The sequence below is a fragment of the Myotis daubentonii genome, chromosome 3 (assembly GCF_963259705.1).
Source record: "Myotis daubentonii chromosome 3, mMyoDau2.1, whole genome shotgun sequence".
Classification (NCBI taxonomy): Eukaryota; Metazoa; Chordata; class Mammalia; order Chiroptera; family Vespertilionidae; genus Myotis; species Myotis daubentonii.
In genome coordinates, this window is record NC_081842.1 from 183,454,874 (window position 1) to 183,475,238 (window position 20,365).

Sequence of the window (20,365 nt, forward strand, 5' to 3'; positions counted from 1 at the left end):
CACTACCCCCACACCACCATCATAATCAAGGAAAAAAACTATATCACCACAAAGAGTTCCCCTTTGCCCCTCCTAATCAATCCTGGCCTTGCAAACCCCAGCCCTGGAAAATTACACTGACATCACACTTTAGTCTGTTCTAAGTTCTCACATAAATGAAATAATATAATATCTACTCTTTTGTGTCTGGCTTTTTGCTCAGCATATAGTATTTTTGAGATTCATCCATGTACTTCAACCAGTATTCATTCCTTTTTACTGCCAGTATGTGTATTTCCTCATATGAATATATCATAATTGTTTAGTCACCTGCTGTGGGACATTTGGGAAGTTTTCAGTTTGGGGGGATTACGAATAAAGATATTATGAACAGTTGTGTGTAAGTGTTTATATGGATATATACTTTCCTTTCTCTAAGAGTAGGATGACTGGGTAGTATAGAAGGTGTGTATCTTAACTTTTAAAGACTGTGGAACTGGTAATTGTATCATTTTACATTCTTAACATCAATATATGAGAATTTCATATGTTCCACATCCTTGTCAACACTTCGTATTGTCAGTCTTTTAATTTCAACCAATCTAGGGGTTGTACAATAACAACTCATTGTGGCTTTCATCTGCATTTCTACTGACTAAAGATACTAAGCATCTTTTCATGTGCTCATCTGTCACCTGCCTATCTTCTTTGGTGAAATGTCTTTTCAAATCTTTTGCCTTTTCTAAAAATTGGTTTATTGCCCTGACCGGTTTGGCCCAGTAGATAGAGTGTTGGCCTGTGGACTCAAGGGTCTCAGGTTCGATTCTGGTCAAGGGTATGTACCTTGGTTGAGGGCACATCCCCAGTTTGGCTCAGGGGGTAGAACGTCGGCCTGCATACTGAAGGGTCCCAGGTTCCATTCCGGTCAAGGGCACATGCCCAAGTTGCAGGCTCAATTCCCAGTGGGGGGCGTGCAGGAGGCAGCTGATCAATTATTCTCTCTCATCATTGACGTTTCTGTCTCTCTCCCCCTCTCTGAAATTAATAAAAAAAATATATTTTAAAAAAAGAGTTCTTTATATTCTGGATAAAAGACCTTTGAAATATATATAGGGTGGGGCAAAAGTAGGTTTAGTTGTTCACATGGAAAATGATACAATTAATAAATAATAATACAAGAATAAACTCTGTGCAAGAGATAAACCGAACTTACATTCTTATATGCATAGTCCATGAACATGGACAATAGGGTAGTGAGGACCTGGAGGGGTGGGTAAGGGATGGGAGGAGGTGAGCAAAGGGGAGAATGGGAAACACCTGTAATACTATCAACAATAAGAAATATATTTTTAAAAAACGACTAAATTCTGCCTCATGTACTCACAACTGTAAACCTACTTTTGCCGCACCCCCTCCCCCCCCCCCCATATAATGAACATTTTTTCCCAGTCCATGGCTTACCTTTTCATTTTTAAATGTTTTTCAGTGTGTGTACGTTTAATTTTTTGGATTCTAATTTATTTTACTTTTATGACATGTGCTTTTTATATCCTAAGAAAACTTTGACTACTCCAAGGTCACAAATATTTTCTCCTTATGTTTTCTTCTAGAAATTTTATGGTTTTAACACTTATATTTAACATGAATTCCTTATTTATTCTCCCTCTCTCTCTCTCTCTCTCTCAATCTAATACAGTGGTTCTCAACCTTCTGGCCCTTTAAATACAGTTCCTCATGTTGTCACCCAACCATAAAATTATTTTCGTTGCTACTTCATAACTGTAATGTTGCTACTGTTATGAATCATAATGTAAATATCTGATATGCAGGATGGTCTTAGGCGACTCCTGTGAAAGGGTCGTTCGACCGCCAAAGGGGTCGCGACCCCCAGGTTGAGAACCACTGCTCTAATAGGATGAAAACTCAGAACTAAAAAATACACATTTTTCATATATTTGTCCTGAAGTAAGAAGCAGAGTCAAGTATTCAATTTAAATTACCTGCTGATAATGAGGGAAATTTTTCAAAGCCTTGAAAAGTAGACAGGTGACCTCTGACAACAGACGAACAGGCATTCCCCTGGCCAGGCCCTGGCGTGTTAAGTTGAGGGCACAAGCACTGGCTGTGAACTGCACTGGCAAATCCAATGGATGGTTCCTCATTCCTACAGCCACAAGCTAAAGATGAACGTATTTTTAGTGGCTTATGACAACATTAGCATTCTTTATACTATCTCATTTTTATGCTAGTCAGAAAAATATTTGCTCACTGGGAAAGTAACAGATTTTCTCTATCCTCCACATTTATTTTTAGAACATTAGCAATACCTTCAGTCCAGTGGTTCTCAACCTTCCTAATGCCGCGATCCTTTAATACAGTTCCTCATGTTGTGGTGACCCCCAATTTCATTGTTACAAATTGAACATAAAGCATAGTGATTAATCACAAAAACAATATGTAATTATACATGTGTTTCCTGATGGTCTTAGGCGACCCCTGTGAAAGGGTCGTTCGACCCCCAAAGGGGTCGCGACCCACAGGTTGAGAACCGCTGTTCTAGTCCTAGTCCAAATGCAGTCACTAACTAGCTGTGTGGCTTTATGCAAGTCATTTCCCTTCTCTGGACCACCATTTCCTCATCTGTGATTTCATAATCACTTGGTTAGCCTCACTCCAGTTTAGGCATTGCGATAAGCACTCCAGGAGACATAAACACTTATACCCTAATCCTTAGCATAAAGCCTTGTGAGAGAAGATATGGAAACAAGTAACATTGTGAAAGATGTCAAAACATGACCACCACCACCCCCCCCCCCACGAAAAGCAATATAAAAGAGGTATAAATAAAATGCAGTGCTGCCTTGGGTAGTTATGGAAGGAGCAATTACTTCTGGTATGGTATCAAAGAGCTTAATTCCAAAAGCATCTTTAGGCAAAGGTCTCAGATAGGGGTGGAATGGAGAAGAAATTCCTGGGGAAGGGAAATGTGACAGGGAAAAACACAAGGTGGACTAAGAGATGGATTCTACCCACAGAGGAAGAAATCTGAATTTGAAAGAATTTGAAAAGTGGTAAAATGCCAACTAGAAGACAGACTATGAAAGACCTAGAAACCAATTAGAAGACAGACTATGAAAGACCTAGAAACCAATGTAAAATGAAAGTGTTGTACCACACTTAGACCACACCTACTCTAACATTCAGGGACAATGTGATTTGTTTTGTCTATCAAATATGGATAATCAGCCAAAACCGGTTTGGCTCAGTGGATAGAGCGTCGACCTGCGGACTGAAAGGGCCCAGGTTTGATTCCGGTCAAGGGCATGTACCTGGGTTGCGGGCACAGCCCCAGTAGGAGATGTGCAGGAGGCGACTGATCGATGTTTCTCTCCCATCGATGTTTCTAACTCTCTATATCTCTCCCTTCCTCTCTGTAAAAAATCAATAAAATATATTTTAAAAAAATATATGGGTAACCAGCCCTGGCCTGGCCGATATCCCACGCACCAAAGGATGGTGGGTACAATCCCGGTTGGGCACATACCCAGCTTGTTGGTTCAATCCCCAGTCAGGGCACGACTGGGAGGCAACCGATCCAAGTTTCTCTCACATTGATGTTTCTCTCGTTCTTTTTCTTTCTCTCTCTCTCTCCTTTCCTATAAAATCTTTCTTTTTTTTTGAATAGGGAGACTCATCTCCTTAGCAATAGGTCTGCTAATACTCACATGAACCATGATTTTAAGAGACCAGAGCCCCTCACTTTGACAGCTGCGTGAACTCATGGAGCCTCAGGATGGACTTACTTTCACTATGGAAAATGACTTTTTCTATATTGCTAAACCGCTCTCAGGATTTCATTGGGTTATCATCATCTGCAATTTAAGTATGTAGAAACCAAAAGAAACAGGGTTTTCAAAAATCAGATTCTTAGATAGAAAAGGACTTTCAGAACATCCAATTCAATCTCATTACAGATGGGAAATAAAGGTCCAGAGTCTTTCCTTTATATAGTGTTGTTTATAAGGTATGACTTAAATCTAATCTCCCATGGTACAAAATAGGCATAGTTTTAAGGAACTGCAAAGAATTGCAAATAATAAAGACAAGGTGACTTTAAGACTCTTTATTTTCATATGTCACTTAATTTTAAATAATCACAGTTTTCTTTCCTAAACCACTTAATACTTCCAATTACATTTAAAATAAATTCAGACTTCCATAAACCAAAGCAAGGTCTGGCCCTATCAATATTGGTAATTTTACTTCATTCAACAAATACTTTAAATGGGAGTTTTGGCCACCTTCAATTATTGTTATTTTGTTCTGTTCTTACTGGAGATATTGTTACTGTTTTCAGAAAACCAGATGTTAGATTCTTAAAGAGTAAATGAATGAAAAATAAAACACAACATTTAGGGAAAAGTGAATTCATGTTTCTAGATAAATGAGTCCTATTTTAGGCAAAATAGTGCAATAGTCCTATATGCCTTTCTCAGACTAAGTTCAAAAAACTGAATAATTCAAATTGATTCCGATACTCAAAATGAGAGCTAACCTGGCAGTTAAACCTATTTTCCTCTCTCTGTAAGGGCATTTTGATTCACTATAGAATGAGGCATGTAAGTTACTGTATTCAATGTGTGTAGTGAACAACTTTAATTGAATCAAGTAAGAATCGAGTAAGTAGTAATAATAAAAACTACATGTGTGGTTCAGTTGGTTTGAGTGTCATCCGTATACCAAAAGGTGGTGGAATTCGATCCTCGTCGAGGCATGTACACGAGGCAACAGATTGATGTTTCTCTCTCCTTTCCTCTCTAGAAAAGTCAGTAGATACATAGATAGATGATAGATAGATAGATAGATGATACACAGACAGACAAATCATGGCTCTACTTTTCAAACAAACAAACAAAAACTACCTTTCTGGGATGTACTTACTTTTAAAATAGCAGGCATGGTTGCCTGCATTGAAAACGTCTCTGCAAAAAGTCTGTAGAGGGCTTCCTTCATAAAACATGACCTATCCCTGTACTGGCTCAATGCTTCTGAAATCTGAATCACATTGGCTCCTCCAGCAACCTAAAAAACAAAGATGTTACCAATAGGTTTCACTGTTCATCCTCAAGTATAGGCTTTTAGGGGCCTCAAGTGTTTGAAACATTAAAGCCAAAATGAGGAACATTCTTCAACAGTGCCAACTATTGGCCCAGCCAGGTAGCTCAGTTGGTTAGTGTCATCCTGATATGCCACGGTTGTGGGTTCGATCCCCAGTCAGGACATATAAAAGAAACAGCCAGTGAATGCATACAAAAGTGGAACAAATCAATGTTTCACTCTTTCTCTCTAAACTTAACCAATCAATAAAAATATATACCTAAAATTTAAAAAATGCTAACAAAACAAAGCTTGTCTGTATTCTTCAAAAACATCAATGTCAAAAGGACAGTAAGGACTAAGAAACTCTTCCAGATTAAATTACAGGGATACTAGAGGCCCGGTGCATGAAATTAGTGCACTGGACGGGGGGGTTAGGTTGGCGGGGGGGTGGTCGGCTCTCAGCCCAGCCTGCACCCTCTTGCAATCCAGGAGCCCTGGGGAGATGTCCGACTGACAGTTTAGACCCACTCCCCACGGACGTCCTTTGCGCTGCCGCAGAGGCAGGAGAGGCTCCCGCCACCACTGCTGCTCTCACCAGCGGTGAGCCCGGCTTCTGGCGCACTGACCACGGGGGTGGGGGGCAGCAGCTCCTGCATTGAGCACCTTCCCCTGGTCGTCAGTGCGGGTCATAGCAACCGGTCATTCCACCGTTAGGTCGATTTGCATATTACCCTTTTATTATATAGCAGGGGTCCTCAAACTACGGCCCGTGGGCCACATGCAAATACAAATATTGTATTTGTTCCCGTTTCGTTTTTTTACTTCAAAATAAGATATGTGCAGTGTGCATAGGAATTTGTTCATAGTTTTTTTTTAAACTATAGTATGGCCCTCCAACGGTCTGAAGGACAGTGAACTGGCCCCCTGTTTAAAAAGTTTGAGGACCCCTGTTATATAGGATTCTCTATGCTGTACATTACATCCCTGTGACTTATTTATTTTATAACTGGAAATCTGTCTCTTATTCACCCATTTTAAAAGAACTAAGTATATGTTTACCATTCTAATTTTGGGTACAAGAATTAACATACTTGTTCTGTTTGAAGGTTTTCACTAACATTTAATTTTTTATCTATTTTAATGTAAGCAAATTTTTTATCAACCCAAACAAGAATACTTATATTTTGCATCTAACTTAAAAGACATGCATTTCTAGTAAATAAAAGATTTTCTGAAACACACCTTTTAGCCCTAGCTGATTTGGCTCAGTGGATAGAGTGTCGGCCTGCGGACTGAAGGGTCCCAAGTTCAATTCCAGTCAAGGGCACATGCCCAGGTTGCGGGCTTGATCCCCAGTGGCGGGGCGGGGGGGGGGGGGGGGGGGTGTGCAGGAGACAGCCGATCGGTGATTCTCTCTCATCACTGATGTTTCTCTCTCTCTCCCTCTCCCTTCCTCTCTGACATTAATAAATATATATTTAATGCCCTAGGTGGTTTGGCTTAGTGGATAGAGCAGCCGTGGGCAAACTACGGCCCGTGGGCCGGATCCGGCCCGTTTGAAATGAATAAAACTAAAAAAAAAAAAAAAAAAAAAAAGACCGTACCCTTTTATGTAATGATGTTTACTTTGAATGTATATTAGTTCACACAAACACTCCATCCATGCTTTTGTTCCGGCCCTCCGGTCCAGTTTAAGAACCCATTGTGGCCCTCGAGTCAAAAAGTTTGCCCACCCCTGGGATAGAGCATCAGCCTGTAGACTGAAGGGTCCCAGGTTGCAGACTTGATCCCCAGTGCGGGAAGTGCAGGAGGCAGCTGATCAGTGATTCTCTCTCATCATTAATGTTTCAGTCTTTCTCCCTCTCCCTTCCTCTCTGAAATCAATTAACAATATATTAAAATAAAATAAATATGTATTTTTTTTTTAAAAAAAGAAACACACCTTTTAAACTTACCATACCTTCCATTCTGCATAAGGCTGAATTATGCTCTTTATAATTCCTTAGTAATGGAAAGAGATTGTGGTCTCTACTCTCTATCCCCTAATATCCAACACTGTATATAATGCATAATTTAACATTTTCAAAATAAACTACATTTACATGTATACCAGATAAGTTTACTGAAACAAAACTTATTTCCCATTTCCTGCTTTGGTGGTTAGTATCTTAACTACATGCATTATCTCTCTATAGAATACTTCAGTATTTATCCCATAGTATTGCATATCCCAAGAGTTTATGCACTAAAATCTATTTTTACAACTGTGGTCTTTTTTTTTTAATATATTCTATTGATTTTTTATAGAGAGGAAGGGAGAGTGATAGAGTTAGAAACATCCATCAGCTGCTTCCTGCACACCCCCTACCGGGGATGTGCCCGCAACCAAGGTACATGCCCTTGACCGGAACCCTTCAGTCCGCAGGCCGTCGCTCTATCCACTGAGCCAAACCGGTTAGGGCACAACTGTGGTCTTTTGATCACTGTGATATTAAATGCTAAACAGGCATACCTATACATTCCAGATAAACAATTCTCTACTGTACATATTTAATCTAAGAGTTCAAATTATCTCTCTGTTGCAAGCCTAATGATGTAACTGATGACTTCCACCTTCATTAGAGATGCCAGAAAATTAAAAGGACTTTAAAATACAATTGCTGTTTTCCAGTTAAAGGAAAATATAAAAACCACCAATGACTGCAAATCACTTTACTCTCTCGTCCTAGACGAATTACGTAAGGTATAACCATAAAGGAAGGATTCTTTTTAAGGCGTGGTTCTGAACCTTAGCTGCACATTAGATTTACTGGCAGCTTTTTAAAATCTTGATGCCTAGGCCAAATCTCAAACATATTACATCTCTAGGGGACAGAACAAAAGTATCAGTATATTTTAAAGCTCCCAAAGTTATTAAAATGTACAACTGAGGAAGAGAATCACTTTTTAAAAATATTCTAGAACATAAATATTTAAATATATGCTGCTTTAACACTAGCACCGCCCTAACCAGTTTGGCTCAGTGTGAGTGTCAGCCTTCAGACTGAAGGGCCCCGGGTTCAATTCTAGCCAAGGGCACGTGCCTGGGCTGTGGGCTCAATCCCCAGTGGGAGTAGTGCAGGAGGCAGCTGATCGAATGCTTCTCTCATCAATGTTTCTAGCTCTCTATCCCTTTCCCTTCCTCTCTGAAAAAATCAATAAAAATATATTTTAAAAAAAATAAAAGTAGCACCATGAGGCCCTGACCAGGTAGCTCAGTTGGTTAGAGAATCGTCCAGATATGCCAAGGTTTGAGGTTTCAGGTTGGGTCCCAGTGTGGGTGCTTACGGGAGGCAACCGATTGATGTTTCTCTCACATCGATGTCTCTCTCTGTCTCTCTGTCTCTCTCTCTCATCAATAAAACTAAAACTAAAGCATGCCCTAGGGTGAGGATTTTTAAAAATTACCTTTATAAAAAAGAATTCACCAATGATTGTATAAATAAGTGGAACAATATTTTTTAAATAGCACCAGGAGAGGGTATAAACTTATTCCAACAACATTCAAAATTTTTAAGACTCTTTTAATATTGCTTCGTGTCATACTTAGCCAAAAATGGTGTTAACCATGTTAATCAACTGGTAATTATATTTAGCTGTTAATAGAAGTGAAGAACACAAGTTTTTAGAGTCACAAAGACTTGCATATAAGTCCTAGCTATACCTTTTATTTTATTTTATTTTTTTGTTAATCCTCACCCGAGGATGTTTTTCCATTGATTTTTTAGAGACAGTGGAAGGGAGGGGGAGAGACAGAAAGAGAAACATCAATGTGAGAAAGACACATCAAACATGCCCAGACCAGGGCCAGGGATTGAGCCTGCAACCGAGGTACATGCCTTTGACCGGAATCAAACCCAGGACCCTTGAGTCCTTGGGCCAACGCTCTATCAAACAAACTGGCTAGGGCTCTAGCTATACCATTTAGTAGTTAGTTCTATGATTGTGGCTAAATAGATTACCCTCCCTGAGCTTCCATCCCCTCAACTGCAAAATGGGAGAATGAAAGTAGGAAACAATGTGCACCACACGACATCTGGCAGGTAGGAGGTGAGGCATAAATGACTGCACTCATCCCCAAGAAGCTAGACTACCATACATGGAGGCCAGAACTATATACTGCTTAAAATTAGATTCACATATACAACAAAAGTTTAATAATGTTCTGAACAAGTGAAACAAACTTATTTCAGATAAGAACAGACCCTCAAGCCTTGCTGTGTAGTAAAGAAGTTGGAATAACCAGCATCTGTAGCCAATAGTCCCACAAACTGCATCGCAGGCCGCTGCCGTATAAACAGTTCCACAGCTCCATCGGTGATGCAACTGCCCCCCGAAATATCCAGTGACACGATATTAGGTAGAATATCCTTCTGCTGCAGCAAATGGAAAGCTAGATCTGATTGGAGCTGCCTGTGATTAGAAATATCAAGGTGAAACAGACATTTAAGTTCTTTAATGACTGCGAGAATTTGTGGTTTGGTCATGGTTAGACATTTCATGTAGTGCATTTTGAGAGATTTGAGTCGATCCTTACAGGAAAGGAGTGCAGAGATATCAGTGACCAGAGTATTGGAGATATCCAAGCTTTCCAGTTTTGGTAACTGAGAAACATTAGCTAGGTCTTCATTATGAAAACAAACATTGAAAACACTTAAAACTCGAAGACCAGTGAGCTGACCAAACAGTAGTTTTGAATCTTGACGGATGCTTGTTGAGTCCAATACCAGACACTGGAGGTTTTGCTGGAGCCAGTTATTGCTGCAGAGTCCACGCAGGATGTCTGATATTGGGAGGTCAGGGTCCGCCGAAGTAGCATCCAGTTCAGTGAGTTTGTGATGGCAGAAAGCTTTTATGAATGCAGCTGTAGAGATTTTAGCCTTTTTGATATTGACCAGCCTCAGTTTCATTTGGTTGCCTCGGAAAATGCTCGCTGTTCTATCAGTCAGCTTGCCTGCAAAAGAACCAGAACCATTTTGTAATAATAACTAAATCTCGCCCTGACTGGTTTGGCTCCGTGGACAGAGCATCGGCCTGCGGACTGAAGAGTCCCAGGTTCGAATCCGGTCAAGGGCATGTACCTTGGTTGCGGGCAAATCCCCAGTAGGGAGTGTGCAGGAGGCAGCTGATTGACGTTTCTCTCTCATTGATGTTTCTGACTTTCTATCCCTCTCTCTTCCTCTCTGTAAAAAAAATCAATAAAATATATTTAAAAATAAATAAATAAAAATAAAATAAATAAACCCTTTTCTCAGATTATATACTTTACTCTTTGCAATGATACTATAAAAACTATTAGTATTACCATCTTATAGTTGAGCAAACTGAAGCTTAAAGAATTTAGCCGAAACCGGTTTGGCTCAGTGGATAGAGCGTCGGCCTGCGGACTGAAGGGTCCCGGGTTCGATTCCGGTCAAGGGCATGTACCTGGGTTGCGGGCGCATCCCCAGTGGGAGATGTGCAGGAGGCGGCTGATCGATGTTTCTCTCATCATCGATGTTTCTGACTCTCTGTCTCTCTCCCTTCCTCTCGGTAAAAAAACAATAAAATATATTAAAAAAAAAAAAAAAAAAGAATTTAAACAACTTGTTCAAGGCCCAAATAGGTGGAAGATTCAAGAATCAAAGCCAGTTGGGCTCCAGAGCCCAGTTTTATCATAACAACCTTGTTCACAGAAAAAAAGAACAAAATAAAATAGCAAGTATAAAATATATACTATGCAAATAACATTATTAATAATTATTTTTAACGAAATTAGTGGATAGCCTTTAACAAGTCACTTCTCAGGGCCTCATTTTCCTCATCTATAAAATAAGTGGGTTGTACTACATTTCATTTAGAAAAGATTTACTAAGCATCTTCTATGTGTGAGATCCCATGTTAAATAATAGACACACAAGGTAATTAGGAATCTGTTATAAGGAATTCCATCGAGGAATGCACAAAAAGTACATAAATTATTATAATGGTATATATATGTTATAGTGATTCATACCAAATATTTATACCAAGATGATATTCACTTTAGGTAAATTTTGTAATTGATTTTAGAGGAAGGGAGGGAGAGAGAGAGAAACATCAATTTATACATTCATTGGCTGGTGCTTGTATGTACCCTGACCAGGGATTGAACCCGTTACCTTGCATAGCAGGATAAGCTACCGGGTCAGGGCTTATCTTTGGGTAAAGTTGGAAGACTAAATCACTTTGTCAGGGGTAAGGTGAAAGCTGGTAAAACATGTCAAAGAAGACATGGAGGCATAGAACAGCAGATTATTTGGAATGACCGGAAAGGAAGTCAGCACTACTGGAACACAGTGTCCAAGGGATGGCATCGCTGGAATTGAGAGTCAAGAGAAGGTGAAAGGTAGATGGGGCCGATCCTCAAAGCTAGAATACTCAGATTTTAGGAACAACGCAAACATTTTAAGCAGAAAAATGGTCATAATTCTATTTTTAGAAAGGCCAATTATGTGACAGTGTAAAGGAATTAGGATGGTGTTTGATGAGAGTGAGATGAACAAGAGATTATTAATAATTTTAATCATGAGAGATGAAAAATTAAACTAGACAGAACATGATGCCTGAATGGACTGGGAGAAAGGACTGAGGAAAAAGGTAGGTAAACTGGTGCTGGAAGCTACCCATTGTCTCCAGTGGTCAGCAAACTCATTAGTCAACAGAGCCAAATATCAACAGTACTTCTTCAAAATAGACTCCCCCAGGCCAAAAACCGACTTCTGCGCATGGGCCACGAATTTTCAATCGCACTGTACGTGCACCTGCACGTGGTATTTTGTGAAAGAGCCACACTCAAGGGGTCAAAGAGCCGCAAGTGGCTCTCGAGCTGCAGTTTGCCAACCATTGGCTACACTAGCATGTAAGTGCAGCAGGGAACACAGAAGGCTGATGACCTTTGGTTTTAGCAAGGGCTAAAAGCTATACATCGATTGTTCTGTCGAGACAATGGTGGTTCAAGGCAATCCCCTAACCTGATAATCTTTTACTGTTGACCAAACCTTACCTTCTATATTCGTGTTTGCTTTGCTAAAGGGCAAATGTGTATTCTAGTAAATAAAAAGCTATGGATCCCGAGATTCAGGGAACCTCTCTGCTAGAGAGTAAGGTCTCCGCCTGGCTCCCCCCCCATGCCTTCTAAATTTGTATTTCTTGTCTAGTGTACCCATTTATGCTCAGCCCCTTCTCCAGATCCTAAATCCTCACTGCAAAAGGTTTGCAAAAGGTTGTGGCAAGCGGGTTCCCAGGTTCCCAGTTTGAGCTGGGCTATGCTACCAAGATAGGAGGAAGGAAGCCTCTACACTTTAGGCTTTGAGGAGCAACTTAGTACTTTTATTCAAACATTTATTCAACAAATAGAGTGCTCACTGTAGCAAAGCCCTAAGCTAGATGCAAAGAATGGTGAATAAGACAGACTTGGCTCCAGGAGGAAGGAACCACTGACGAGGTGAAAACAGCAAGACGCCTAGAATTAGAAGTGGTGCCTGAAGGTGTGACTGAACTGCTGCAATCTCATGATATAACTTTAATGGATGACCAGTTGCTTCTTATGGATGAGCAAAGAAAGTGTTTTCTCGAGATGGAATCTACTTCTGATGAAGAAGCTATGAAGAATATCGAAATAAAAACAAAGGACTGAGAATATTATGTAAACTTAGTTGATAAGCAGTGGCAGGACTGACTCCAATTTTGAAAGAAGTTCTATTTTGGGTAAAATACTACCAAACAAAATCACATGCTATACAGAAACTGTTCTTGAAAGGAAGAGTCAACCAATGCAACAAACTTCACTATTGCTTTACTTTCAGAAACTGCCACAGCGACGCAACCCTTAGCAAACACCAACCTGATCAGTCAGCGACCATCAACATGGAGGCAAGACCCTCCACAAGCAAAGATGATAGCATTTATTAGCATTAAAGTACTTTTAATGAAGGTGCATAATTGTTTTCCTTTAGATATTATACTATTGCACACTTAATATACTACGTTATAGTGTAAACATAACTTCAGTATGCACTGGGAAACCAAAATATTGGTGTGACTCACTTTATTGAGATATCCACTTCATGGTGATGGTCTGGAACAGAACCGGCAATATCTCCAAGGTATGCATGTATTATGCAGCCATAAAAATGAATGAAGTAATGACCGATGCTACAACATTGATGAACCTTGACAATATTAAGCTCAGTGAAAGAAGCCAGATGCAAAAAGCCACTATTGCATAATTCCATTTATATTAAAAGTACAGAACAGGCAAATCCATGGAGGTAGAAAGTAGATTAGTGGTGGTTTAGGGTTGGGGGGATGGGTTTATAAAAGGTTTTGGAAGTAATGACAAGGTTCTAAAATTGTAATGAAGGCTGCACAAATCTGTGAATACACTGAAGAAAATCACTGAATTGTAAACTTTTTTTTTTTTAAGGTCCACATTCTATTTATTCATACACAAAACCCAGCTTAATCTTTTTTTCCCCCAAATAATTTTTATTTCTTGAAGTACCACAAAGAGCACTACATATGTCTCCTTCTTCCCACCCCCGACACTCCCCCAGCCTCCCCCGTCCATTGATCACTCCTATATGCATGCATATAAGTCCTTCGGTCGATCTCCCAGCCCCCCCCCCCCCCCCAAACCCTTTCCAGGCCTCCCACCGCAGTCCGACAGTCCGTTCAATGCAGCTCCACCTCTGCATCCACCCTGTTCATCAGCCTACAGTGGTACCCACTATCCATTTCAACCTCACCAGGGCTGTCTTGACCTCACTGGGGCCACCCCAACCTTGCCAGTGCCGTACCTCGCCAGGGCCGTCCCAACCTCACCGGGGCTGTTCCGACCTCACTGGGGCCGTCTCAACTCACCAGGGCCCTTTCGGCTTCACCTGGGCGGCGCAACCTCACTGGTCACTGGGGCTGTCCCGACCTCACCGGTGCCGTCTCGACCTCACCAGGGGCCAATCCGACCTCACCCTGGCCGTTTCGGCCCCACTGGGGCCGTCCCAACCTCACCGGGGCCACCCCAACCTTGCCAGTGCCGTACCTCGCCAGGGCCGTCCCAACCTCACCGGGGCTGTTCTGACCTCACTGGGGCCGTCTCAACCTCACCAGGGCCCTTTCGGCTTCACCTGGGCATCCCAACCTCACTGGGGCCGTCCCGACCTCACCAGGGCCATCCTGACCTCACCGGGGCAGTCTCGACCACACCGGGGCTACACAAAGTTTGGCACTCTGTCCCCTGCCGGGCGGCTCCCCACCAGACAAAATCTCTAGGCGTTCCTGGTGGCTGAACATCCAGCATGCCTGCTCGGACTTCGCCCTCCACCAAGTGCACAGACTGCCCGTCTGCCGTCCCCCAGCATCCCACACAAGACTGGACCCAGTGGGTGTGCTTGTGCGCCTGCTGGTACAGTGGTTCCACATCACCGGCCCAGCCAGGTCCAGCCCCGGCCTACTCCGAACCCGACTCCGCCGCCCCCCCCCCCCCCCCCAGATGCGAGGAGCCGAAATCTGCAGCCTGCTGGGTGGGCTCTGTACTTGGTGCCTCTGCACATCCCACTCAGTCTCAATGCTCTTCTTTCTATGCGAGGAGTTGAAATCTGCAGTTTGTTGGGTTGGGCTCTGTACTTGGAGCCTCTGCACATCCTACTCAGTCTCAATGCTCCTCTTTCTTTCCTTCCAGTTGTAGAGCTTCCACTGGGCCAGCTTTCCCATGGTTCCGTATGATCGCTGTTTGTCCTGCAGTTGGTAGTTTCGATGTTGTTGTGGGAGGCAGCACGCACAGGTCTCTCCTGGGTCTGCTTCTTAAGTGTGTCTCCCATGGGTAAGTCTGCAATTTGTTGGGTTAGGCTGCAAAAGCGCAGGTGGGTCTTTTTGTGCACCTGGCACAGCTTGGATGGGGATGTAAATTGATGAGGGCTGGGTCTCGGAGTCGCCAGGGCAAATAGCAATGGCGGCGTCTCCGCGGCTCCTGGCGTCTCCGCGGCTCCTCGCCTCTCCGGGACACCAGGACTTGGTGTCCCCCAGTGCCGGCAAGCAGCTGCGCGCCAGAGCCTCCCTCACTTTCCGACCTCTGCAAGGCCGTGCCACCTCTCCCCGTAGGGTCTGGTGCCTCATGATCCCGCCCAAACCAGCTCAGTGGATTCGAGAGTTTGTAAAAGCGCAGGCGTTTTCTCCGGTGCCTCTGGCACAGCTTGGATGGGGATGTAAATTGCGTAGGGCGGGGTCTCAGGGAGTCGCCAGGGCGGAGCAAATAGCAATGGTGGCGTCTCCACGGCTCCTCGCCTCTTCGGGACACCGGGACTTCGCGTTCCCCAGTGCCGGCGAGCAGCTGCGCGACAGAGCCTCCCTCGCTTTCCGACCACTGCAAGGCTGTGTCGCCTCTCCCCATGGGGTCTAGGGCCCCAGAGACCCGCCCCGAGCAATCTGATTGAAAAAAAACCGCATCCAGTTGCAGCCCGCCTGGCGCGCGACTGTGTACCTCTGTTTTTGGCGCCTCTGTAGCTCCTACTCAGTCTCACTGCGCTTCCTTCTCTCCTTCCAGTTGTAGAACTTCCACTGGGCCCACTTCCCCACGGTTCTGAATGGTGGTTGTTTGTCTTATAGTTGGTATTTTCAATGATGTTGTGGGAGGCAGCACGCACAGGTCTACTCCCTACGCCGCCATCTTGGTTCTTGAATTGTAAACTTTAAATGGGTGAATTATATGGTACATGAATTACATCTAAATAATTCACTAAAATTTTTTTTCATTAAGGAAAAATCATAACATGGCAAATTAAACATAGCCCTTTGAACACCTCACTATAACAGGAGGCAAAGGGAAATTATTTAAAGGCTCATGCTCACAATCCAAAGAATGAGACAAGACTACAGCAACTGCATTTCAGCAGCTACAGAGCAGAGAGCTCAGTGAGTTCTCTGCTACCTTCACTCAGCTAAGCCAATAGTAGGAGGCAAGCCTAGAAAAGCAAGACAATCTCCACCAAGGGATCCCAGAGATACTCAGACTCAGCCTCCACACAAATAAAATGGGAATAATTTCTCTATTTCCCACCAGATTATGGTGAAACAAAATGGGAATTGCATGTGAAAGTGTTTTCCAACTTGTAAAGACTGTTATAATACATGACCAAGGGACCTTATCATTACCTTGCCAAGTCATCACTCCAAGGAACCGATCAGCTAATTGCTGAGGAAGATGCCAGTGCTCAGGAAGGCACAGTGTTCCATCGGATCTTTCAGAACACAATTTCTCCAGGTTAGTAATCAGGACATTCAGGCAGATGTCGACCAAAGAGTAGGGAGATGCCTCCTCCTAGCAAACAAACCCCCAAACAAATTTTGTTAGAATACACATACAAAAACTCAACATAAAAGTGGTCTGCCATACATCAAACTACTTGATGAGTAGATCTAAAAGCACACTCTCCTTACTCTAATAATAATTTATAAGTAATGAAACTATCTTATTCCAACTGTTAGCTGAATAGAAGATGTCATCTGTTGTAGCTTCTGTTATATCTTGAAAAATAAGTTACCTCACTCTGGCCAGTTGCTTCACTGGTTCGAGCATTGTCCCAATATCCCAAGGTTGTGGGTTCAATCCCCATCAGGGCACATATACAAGAATTAACCAATGAAGGCATAAATAAGTGAAATAACAAATTTATGTTTCTTTCTCTCTCTCACCTTTCTCCTCTCTCTCTAAAGTCAATTTTTTAAAAAAAACTCAGCAAACTAAGAATAGAAGAAAACTTCTTTGACAAAGAGCATCTATGGAAAAACCTACAGTAAGTATCATGCTTAAAGGTGAAAAGATCTAGAACAATACAAAGATGCCTACCCTCACCACTTCTCTAACAGTCTACAAAAGGACCTATAAAATGGAAATAAAAAAGGATATAAAAAGCACAGACTGAAAGGGAATAAGTAAAGCTATCTTTACTTATGGATGACACAATTTTAAGAAAATCTTAAGAAATCTTACAAAAACACAACTAGAAAAAGTGACTTTAGCAAGGTTGTAGGATATAAGATCAATATAAAAAGTTTGTAAAGCTTTTAAGGTTTGTTTTATTGATATTAGAGAGAAAGGAAGGGAGAGAGATAGAAACATTGATGAGAGAGAAACATCAGCTGCCTCCTGCAGGCCCCCTACTGAGGATCCACAACCTCAGGGCACAACCTGGACCTGTGCCCTGACAGGAAATTGAACCTGTAGTGCATGGGATGATGCTAACCAACTGAGCCACACCGGTCAGGGCTAAAGTTTTATAAACTTTAAAAAGTATTTACAGTAGTATCAAAAGCAGAGGTAGAATTAATAAAATATGTAATGAAAAGACCTTTACACCAAAACTACAAAACACTGTTAAATAAAATGAAAGGTGTCATAAATAAATGGAGAAATATATACATCACGGGTGAAAATGTATTCATGCATTGTGTAAATTTAAAAATTAGTTAAATAGAAAATGTGCTTGTGACACTGTGCCAGTACTTACTTAAAAACCCAGTTTCTCAGCTACAAAACAAACTTACAAATTATGTACCAGCGTTTAAAAGTAAGTCCAAAAGAGTACTACAGGAGTACAGGATCTTTGCAGGGCACAAAAGCCCTCCAACAAGGCGCTAGTTAAGTACTAGTAAAGTACAACATCTATTAAAATATTTTCTTCAGGCCCTAGCTGGTTTGTCTCAGTGGGTAGTGCACCAGCCTGCAGACTGAAAGGTCCTGGATTCTATTCTGGTCAAGGGCACATACCTGGGTTGCCAGCTCGATCCCCAATAGGGGGCGTGCAGGAGGCAGCCGATCAATGATTCTCTCTCATCATTGATGTTTCTATCTCCCTTTCCCTTCCTCTCTGAAATCAATAAAAATATATTTTTAAAAACGTATTTCCTTCTTTCTGTACCAATTTTGGGTTGCGCCTACGCTGGACTTTGAGTTCTCAGAGGGTGGTCCCTGGGCTGTCTGTTGTGGAATGCGGAGTCTGATAGAACCTGATATCAAGTTCAAGTTCAAAGGCGAATCAACTTTCAGGATTCTCAACTCCCCCACCCACCAGTAACATGGAGACTACAATGCTTACCGCCCCCCACATCCCCCCAAAGAAAGCACAATCGAATTTACTTTAGAAATGCGATAAGACTGAACGCACCAGCAGGCGTCCAATAATCTGGGTTTGCAGTTCGCTCAGAGTTGAGTGTAAAAGGCACTCCATCCATGTTTTGTTTTGTTTTTTTAATTGATTTTTTACAGAGAGGACGGGAGAGAGATATAGAGTTAGAAACATCGATGAGAGAGAAACATCGATCAGCTGCCTCCTGCACATCTCCTACTGGGGATGTGCCCGCAACCCAGGTACATGCCCTTGACCGGAATCGAACCTGGGACCTTTCAGTCCGCAAGCCGACGCTCTATCCGCTGAGCCAAACCGGTTTCGGCACTCCATCCATGTTTATAAATCACGTGGAAGTGAAGGAATTCCAGTCTTTGGGTTTCCAGTTCCCCAGCTGGGCTCAGGATGGTCAAGGACTCGGGGAGTAGGGACCGCGGGGGTCACAGCCTATGGGGGTACGGCTTCCAGGGCGCACGCGGGGAAGCCGTCGAGGTTCGGGGCATTTGGGTTCATGGCTCCAATAAGCACCCAGGCCCAGCGCTGCACCCAGCATCACGTCTGGCCTTCAACACCCGGTCAAACAGCCGCCACCGCAAAGGCGAGTCCGAGGCCAGAGGAGGGGACCCGCCAAGGGCACGCGGGGGCGGGGCTGGCTCTCGCGGCAACTCCTCCGCTGCGCAAGGACGCCGCGGCCGGGACGCGGCGGATCGACCACCCCTGACCCCTGCGCGTCCCCAGCGACGGCGGGCGTCCGGCAGGCGCTCGGCCCCTTCGGCCTTTACCGCCGCGTCGGCCCAACGAACCTCCCAGTGCCTGCGCACGGCCCCCGACGACTCGCCGCGCTCTCCCCGCACCAGCGCCGAGTCCCGCGAGGTCCCTGTGCGCGCTCACCTGCACCACGTAGTGGCCCGGGGCATCCCTCTGCGCGTCCGGGCGGGCGATGGTCCGGGGCGAGAGGTCCGGGTGCAAGAAGTGGACCATGGCAACCCCCGCCGGCGGGGCGTGAATTGAGAGCGGGCGTCGAGCTGGAGCCCGAATCCCGCAAGAGCCGGAGCCGACCGCTCCGAAGGCTGCAGAACAGCGTCGCGCACGGCGCTCTCGCCGCGGCCCCGGCAGCAAAGCTTTTGAAACGCCCGGCGCAGCGACGCGCACGCGCGCCCGCCGCAGGCCCGCCCCCCTCCCCGCGGGGCCCTCCCCACCCCGCCCCCCGACCACTGCTCCACCCGGTCAGGGCCCAGCCGTGCCGCAACCCCCCTCCCTCCGCCATCCCTTCGCCCCGGAGACCTACTTCACGGCCGCCCCCAGACCCCCGCTCCCTACTCAGCCCCGGGAGACCAACCCTCCCCACCCCTCGGGACTGATGCCACTGGCTGTCTTCCCGCAGAGGCGTGCGAGCCGCGGACCCCCTGATGGAGTTGGGAAATGGAATAGGTAATTCTATTTAACACTTGAAAATATGTTTTTTAAAGACCTTTCTCCTAAAAATCTGGCGACATCACCTCTCTTCTATCAGCCCTCTCTGTTCGAACTGCTGACATTGGAGGGATCGAATGTTAAACCACTTCCGACGTCCTAAGTTTTCCAAAATGAACTACCCCGGCCGGCGGGCGTGGTCAGCGGCTGAGCTGGACCCGTGAAGCAGGAGGTGGTGGTTCTGTTGTGGTCAAGGGCACGTGCCTGGGCTGTGGGCTCCATCCCCAGGGCGGGGCGTGCAGGAGGCGGCGGATCCATGATTCTCTCTCATCATTGAGGTTTATCTCTCTTCCTCTCTGACATCAATGAAAATATTAAATGAACTATTTAGTAGGCATGTGCCCTTGAAAATATTTTTAAATGAACTATTCAGCTTTCTTGTTCCCTAACATGTACCAAGAAGACCCTTATAACCTACTCCAAGAGGGCAGTAAATTACACTTTAGGGAATAAAAAAGAAAACATGTCTTGGAGGGGGGTAGTTCTTAAAGAGTCTGCGCCCTGGATTTAAATTCTTGATTGGAATGCCGCTCCACCTTCTCCTAACTCTGAACCTGGGAAAAGATTCTTAATACCTCAGAAGCTCAACTTCCCAACAGTAAAACAGGGTCAGAGTGCCTCCGGGGGTCAAT

General features: G+C 43.9%; 1 protein-coding gene across 1 annotated transcript in view; it reads right to left on the minus strand.

Moving 5' to 3' along the window:
* The window catches only part of ZYG11A (zyg-11 family member A, cell cycle regulator), a 35,140-nt gene extending 15,775 nt beyond the window's left edge, over positions 1–19,365 (minus strand). The window contains exons 1-5 of the mRNA XM_059689557.1: positions 19,152–19,365; positions 16,288–16,453; positions 9,324–10,072; positions 4,921–5,061; positions 1,980–2,156 (exon numbers count right to left, since the gene is read on the minus strand). Of these exons, the coding sequence (XP_059545540.1) occupies positions 1,980–2,156; positions 4,921–5,061; positions 9,324–10,072; positions 16,288–16,453; positions 19,152–19,241 (1,323 nt within the window). The 5' untranslated portion in view covers positions 19,242–19,365. The remainder of the gene's footprint in view (positions 1–1,979; positions 2,157–4,920; positions 5,062–9,323; positions 10,073–16,287; positions 16,454–19,151) is intronic.
* Positions 19,366–20,365: the final 1,000 nt, after the last annotated feature.